At 38.8% G+C, this 7,500-nt stretch overlaps 1 protein-coding gene across 2 annotated transcripts in view; it reads left to right on the top strand.

Annotated features, from left to right (window-relative positions):
• Positions 1-7,500, top strand: part of LOC123518374 — a 47,490-nt gene that overhangs the window by 29,708 nt on the left and 10,282 nt on the right. For both annotated transcript variants that reach the window (XM_045279159.1, XM_045279160.1), the window contains exons 3-4: positions 2,973-3,057; positions 5,810-5,897. In XM_045279159.1, the coding sequence (XP_045135094.1) occupies positions 2,973-3,057; positions 5,810-5,897 (173 nt within the window). The remainder of the gene's footprint in view (positions 1-2,972; positions 3,058-5,809; positions 5,898-7,500) is intronic.

Raw genomic sequence — 7,500 nt, 5'->3', positions numbered from 1 at the left:
GTATAAAAAAAGCTTGCTAATTTGTCGCTCCTAAAAATAAATGAAACAGAAAAGGAATTCCGAACACGAGCCAAGTTGAATAGAACATTTTTTTTTCTTTTGCTCAATTTTTCTTTCTTTTTCTGCGGGGTTGGCTGGAATAGAGCTGCAATTAAGGTTTTTCTCTTTTTTTTTATTTGTATTTTAGTAACATTTGCCCAGTCTCTCTCTCTCTCTCTCTCTCTCTCTCTCTCTCTCTCTCTCTCTCTCTCTCTCTCTCTCTCTCTCTCTCTCTCTCTCTCTCTCTCTCTCTCTCTCTCTCTCTCTCTCTCTCTCTCTCTCGTACATAAAACTTGTAAGCTCAATATTTTTATATTTTGCATTTATTTATCCTTTAGAGACCATTTCAACATACAATGAGCGGCATACTAATTAAGCCCGGTGGGGACACGCGAACAGACCGCCGTGGCAAAAAATCTAGCGAAGACTGTCTCATATAGCGAAACTCAGCAGCATCTCAGGGAACGCAAATATTACCTGCCAAGTTCGCTTCATTTGTGGGAATAAGGAACATGTTTTGAGACACTTCTACGTCTTACCTCCGCTATTTTCAAAAGGCTCTAGTTGAAGTGGTACAGGTTTTTAAGATTTTTTTTTTTTTACGTTGTGAGAGGCGCTGCTAAGCTTCCGCCCATTAGTGGCGCAGGGATTTCTATTTATAGTGGTACCCATATTAGGCCCATATCACCATCCAAGCGCATCTTTGGTGTAACCACCTAGAACCTGGGTATCATGGTGATATGTAGGTAACTTTAAACCACTCGACAAATGGCAGTGTTTAAGGATGTATGTACGAACCTACGCGTGGACGTCTGCCCGATTCCACGCTCACCACCTTATACACTACGCCACCGCCTCCCTATATACTAACAAGATGTTTCCTTATTAACAGGGGAGCCAGGTTAACTATCTCTCAGCCTTTTATGTCAGAAGTCGAGGTGAGAGAGAGAATAAAGCGTTTTCTGAATACGAACTTGGCGCGTACCATCAAAGACAACGGACTGAATGTTTGTGATGCGACGAGGTTCCATTACACCCTGAACATTTCCATACCTTGGGACACGTGTCTTCGTCGCGCACTACGGCCTTGTTGTGTTCGCGTGTCTGTATCCTGCCAAGTGTTTCAGTGTCTTCCCTCAACTTTTAACGTGTTGCAGTGAAGTCATAGGAATTCTCAAGCTTGTTTTTTCATGATTCTTGTGATAGTTATAACAAGTATTCTGCACCGTCAGTAGAATGAGGGGAAAAAAACACCTGTAAACATCCAAGACATCAATCCAGCGGTGTTAGAAATCAATCCTAATGAAAAAACTTAGAGGTGAAGAAATGCTGCCCTTTTTTATTTATACCATGTGGACTTTTTACGGGAATTTATGGGCCAAAGGAGGTTTTTTTTGGGGGGATACTTCCTACCTCAAAGCCCACCCGCTAGGAAACCGTTGCCCCGAGTGAGGAAGCCCAACCTACACTCGTAACGCACAGTAGATCACGCACACTGTTGTTGACCACTAAAACTTAAAGGGAGGTTTAAGAATGAACGAATTGCTTTTATACTAGAGTAAATACTTCTCCCACACACGATCTTGGCACACACTGGTATTGCATTCCATCCCTGCGTGTCGTGTTTGTGGCGGTTCAAAGGCAAGGAAAGTTTGTGATCCAAGTTTTCGAGTTACAAAGAAAAGGAAGAGGAGGAGAAAGAGGACACGGAGGAGGAGAAGGCACACAAAGATCTCAAAAAAAAAGAAGAGCAAATAACAGCAGACTTATTAACGTTTACAGGATTGTTAGTTAAAAAAAAATAGGAGAGAGAGAGAGAGAGAGAGAGAGAGAGAGAGAGAGAGAGAGAGAGAGAGAGAGAGAGAGAGAGAGACAATAAAAGACCAAAAGGAAAAGCAGGAGGAAGAAGAGAAGTTGAGAAAAATAAAAAGAGAAAAAGAAAAGGCGGAGGCGAAAGATGACTAATATTCTAATTGAGGATAAGGATTAAGAATGCTAGAGCAGAGATAAAGAGACCAGAGGAAAAATGGAATGGATTACACAAGATTACATAAAGATTACAAACGACGCCATCATTAAGTTTGAGCAACGTGATGCTATATGTGTACCTAACCTCACTCCCACGTAGAGAGAGAGAGAGAGAGAGAGAGAGAGAGAGAGAGAGAGAGAGAGAGCGTGGTAAATGACACTATCTGGTACTGTCACGCTTCATGTTTCCTTACCATGGAGTGATTTAGTGAATACGTCTTTATTTCAACTGAGTAGGAGAAGGAGGAAGAGAAGGAGAAGAAGGAGAAGGAGAAGGAGGAGGAGGAGGAGGAGGAGGAGGAGGAGGAGGAGGAGGAGGAGGAGGAGGAGGAGGAGGAGGAGGAGGAGGAGAAAGAGGAGGAACACGAAAGAAAGAAGGGAGAATGCAGGTGAAATAAATGGAGAAAAGGAAGAGAAGACACACAATAAATCACAGGAGGTGGAGGAGGAGAGGTGGTGCGGAAGAAAAGGAGGAGCATAAAGGAAGGAAATAGCGCAGGAGAAGTGCAGACAAAATGAACACCAAATAAAGGGAAGAGAAGAAATGCAATGTGAAAACAAAGGCGAGGAGGAAGAGTAGAAGAGAAGAGGAAGAGGAGGAGGAGGAAAAGAAGGAGGAGGGATAAGATAAATGTAGTATTTCTCTTTCAATTGACCATCTTGAATAATTCCACGCCACACCATTACATTCAAAAGGCTCTCTAGTTGAAGTGACACAGGTTTTCAGCAAAGTTTACGTAGTTCTAGTGGCAGGTTTACGAGATTCCTGTATTATGAACAGGAGGAACGCTCTTTGAAAACCCGGCTAGTCATCTCTGTGGCCCTGGAAAACAGTCGTGGGGAGAGAGCAAAATATTCCTGGATTTCTGGATACAAGACCATATATTTCTCTCTCTCTTTGCCAGACTCGCGCCGTCTCATCTTCGGGTCAGCGGGCGGACTTGCTTCGACGCCCAGCATGCCGCCCTCTCCGCTGCCACCTTCACTATTGTAAGTCTGCACTCACCTACTCGCTCATCCACTCATCCACACTTCCACCTGTCCTCTCATCCATTGCTGTACGAGTATGTGCATTCACCCATCGTTCCATCTATCTATCTTGTCACCCTTTTAACCATTAGTCTACTCATATATCTATCATCTCATCCATTCTTCCACTAATCCACACACTCACCCACTCATCCACTAATCCACTCAATTAAGGCACCATATGACCTTGTTTCGGTGGTTAAATACGTGATTTAATTAATTTAATCCACCTATTCAACTCACTCATCTATTCATTCTTTCTCCCACTCTGTTGTAATACTGATTGTGATGATGATAATGGTGAGGCTTGAAAGGATCATGGTAAGAATAATAATAATAATAATAATAATAATAATAATAATAATAATAATAATAATAATAATAATAATGATAATAATAATAATAATAATAATAATAATAATAATAATAATAATAATAATAATAATAATAATAATAATAATAATAATAATAATAATAATAATAATAATAATAATAATAATAATAATAATAATAATAATAATAATAATAATAATAATAATAATAATAATAATAATAATAATAATAATAATAATAATAATAATAATAATAATAATAATAATAATAATAATAATAATAATAATAATAATAATAAATAATAATAATAACAATAACAACAACAATAATAATAATAATAATAATAATAATAATAATGATAATGATAAGGTTAATAACTTTTGGGTTTTAGGTGAAACTAGTTTGAATATACATAGAGGAATACGTAATTGAATATATTTTGAGCTAAGATACGTTAGTCAAGATATTTGTGACCTTGTTTCAGTCAACTCTGCCTTTAAAAACTATTGTATCAAATAAATAACTTTAATATTGTTATGTAGTAAACCCAAATAAAAATAAAACAATCAAGTGAAATAAATCCAAACTAAAATGACCAATTCACTCCCTCATCTCTGTTCCTTCACCCATACACAGACTTACTCACACATCCACTCTCACTCATTCAACTCATTCATTCTCTCTCATTTTTTTCTCTCTCACCCAGCCATACGTAACTTAACTCAATCCAACTCCATACTAAAATGACCAATTCACTCCCTCATCTCTGTTCCTTCACCCATACAGACTCACTCACACATCCACTCTCACTCATTCAACTCATTCATTTTTTCTCTCTCACCCAGCCATACGTAACTTAACTCAATCCAACTCCATACTAAAATGACCAATTCACTCCCTCATCTCTGTTCCTTCACCCATACACAGACTCACTCATACATCCACTCTCACTCATTCAACTCATTCATTCTCTCTCATTTTTTTCTCTCTCACCCAGCCATACGTAACTTAACTCAATTCAACTCCATACTAAAATGACCAATTCACTCCCTCATCTCTGTTCCTTCACCCATACAGACTCACTCAGACATTCACTCTCACTCATTCATTCCCTCTCATTCTCTCTCTCTCACCCAGCCATACCTAACTTAACTCAACCCAACCTAACCTAATATAACCTAACCTAACTTAACCTGACTCATTCTCCCACGTTTCAGTTCCTCACGTAAAGCATTCATCCACTTACTCATTCATTCACCCACCAATTTGCTCGTATTCTGTCGTCCTCTCAGCCATCCTTCCATCCCTTCAGTTACTCATATTCTCACTCACTCCTTCACTCACACAGCTCAGTAATTCATTGGGGAAACTCTCATCCATTCATACACAGCTCCAGTAATCCTTATACAGACACACCTATCTTTTTTTTTTTTTTTTTTTTTTTTTTGCTCAATGATATCCACTTCATTCATCCATCCCTTATTCATATTGCATTTAACCACCAGCGCATACTCATCTGTCCATCCATCCATCCACGCCCATCCAGTAATTCTCAAATGTTTATTGTTTGTTCATATTTAAATCCATGCACGTACTCACACACAGACGCACACACACACACACACACAGACGCACACACACACACACACACACACACACACACACACACACACACACAGAGAGAGAGAGAGAGAGAGAGAGAGAGAGAGAGAGAGAGAGAGAGAGAGAGAGAGAGAGAGAGAGAGAGAGAGAGATTATCAGAAATAAATTGAAGTGCAGAGCAGAAAACGCACATGTACACTAATATACGTACACACACACACACACACACACACACACACACACACACACACACACACACACACACACACACACACACTAGAATAAAAAACAGCAAGTGACAACGTTTCATATTCTAATTTGAAAGGATTTATCTGTTTATTTTTCATCTTTATTTATGTTTCGCCGTAGTTTTGTGCGTGTATTAATTGTAGCTCCCTTTTTATCTGATCATTCTTTTTGTCGCCACATGTTAATTTTAAGGCTTTATTGGGCCAGCTCTTTTGTGTGCTGCTTTTTATAGGCTGGTAATGGCCGCTAAATCTGAGCCTAAATGTGAGCGTTGCGTGTGTGTGTGTGTGTGTGTGTGTGTGTGTGTGTGTGTGTGTGTGAGGATAGTAGTAGTAGTAGTAGTAGTAGTAGTAGTAGTAGTAGTAGTAGCAGTAGTGGTGTTGGTGGTGGTGGTAGTGGCAGTGGTGGTGGTGGTGGTGGTAGTAGTAGTAGTAGTAGTAGTAGTAGTAGTAGTAGTAGTAGTAGTGGTGGTGGTGGTTTTGGTGGTGGTGGTCCCTCACATTCATGAACATAATGTGTGTATGCGCAGTGCTCGTCCGTGGTGGTGGTGCTGGTGTACGTTTGGCGGCTGGTTCTGAATGCAAGACACCCCGACCAACTGCAGGATGTGTATTACGGTAAGCACTCCAGCTCCCTACTTAGCATTAACCTCCTAACCCATCTTCACCATTACTATCACCACACTCTCTGATATTACTCGCCCAGCGCCTCACCCATCCTTTACTACTTGTCTCTATTGGCTCTCTGATTTTTTTTTTTTCCGAGCTACTTCCTCTCTATTGATTCTCCGTCTTTTTTTTTACCTACTTAGCCTTTCTTCTTTCCTCTACTTATTGCTCTGTCCTCCCTTATTTTTACCACCCTATCTTGTATTCCGTTACTTTTGTCTCTATCATCTGCTGACATGATGCACACACTCTTCCTCCTCCTTTTCTTCTTCTTCCTCTTCCTCCTCCTCCTCCTCCTCCTCCTCCTCTTCTTCCTACGCGCCATATTACATCCCCTCCTATACGTGTACTTATTTCAGAACTTAGCACTCACTTTTTCTTTCCCTTCATTTAGTTTTCTATTTGCTTTGTCTTCGTTCACAATTCCCATACCATTTTTTTTATCATTCATAATACTTTGGCTGTTTATCTATTATTGACATCATGTTCATGTATTCGGACTTGTTATTTCATTTCTTAATTCATTTTTCTAACGTGTATGCTTTCATCATTCCAAAGTTGTCTCCGTTACTCTAAGCAGTCTAGTCATCCGTTTATGATTTAGTCTCATGCCCACGTATTCTACATCACTGAGACTTATCAATTCTTTTATTTCTTCTCTATGTCCTTTCTTCTTTCCCTGTCTATAGTTTGTATGGGGACCTTTTATCTATGCATTTATTCCTCTTTTGTCTTTCTTTATTTCCCTATCCATAGTATTGAGACCTGTTTTGTACTCTTGTATTTATTTTTTATCCTTCCTTCATTCACTCTCCATAGTTTGTACTGAGACCTGTTATTTACTTATTTATCTTTTACCCTTCCTTTATTCACTGTCCGTAGTTTGTAATGGGACTTGTATTCCACTTGTTTATTTATCTTTTACCCTTTCTTCACGCTAATGATTCTAATTGTCCTCCTGTCAACAGCTCATCGCCTGATCTAATACGCCCTTGTCCACTACTAATTGACATGTTACAATCCTAACTTGATCGTCGCCCACCGTCACGCCTCTCTCGCCATACAGTGTTTTCACTAATAACTGTCATAACACCCGCATGCATAATTTGTGTTCATTTTCATAATTTATCTCTCTTGTCAGCATACTTTTTTTTCTGCTACGTAGGTAAACAATTTTCTTTTATTTTATATATAAGTAAATGTTGCCTGTAAGATTTTATATATTTACATTAAATATTGTCAAGCCTTCACGAAACTCCCTTAATCTTCTACTTTATCAAACGCGTCTCTCGTGCCTTAATTAGGAGCTTTTTTCCTTTTATCCTTTTTACCTTGCTTTCTTTCACGGAGAGTGGCGTCCATATTGAATTTTTGTCGGGGGAGGCGGTAGCAATTAGAGAGCTGCTTTGTTATTTGTGCACAGTATCCCTTAGCAATAAATAAACAAGTAAATAAAAAGAAATGATAAAATAAAATACAAAATTAAAACATCTAAGCTCCTCGTAATTGGAGAGAAGATTTTTATTCGTTGTATATCTTTTTTTTTATTTTT

This window comes from Portunus trituberculatus, chromosome 43, assembly GCF_017591435.1.
Source record: "Portunus trituberculatus isolate SZX2019 chromosome 43, ASM1759143v1, whole genome shotgun sequence".
NCBI lineage: Eukaryota > Metazoa > Arthropoda > Malacostraca > Decapoda > Portunidae > Portunus > Portunus trituberculatus.
Note: the sequence above shows the minus strand (reverse complement) of the source record. Positions and strands in the feature narration are given on the sequence as shown.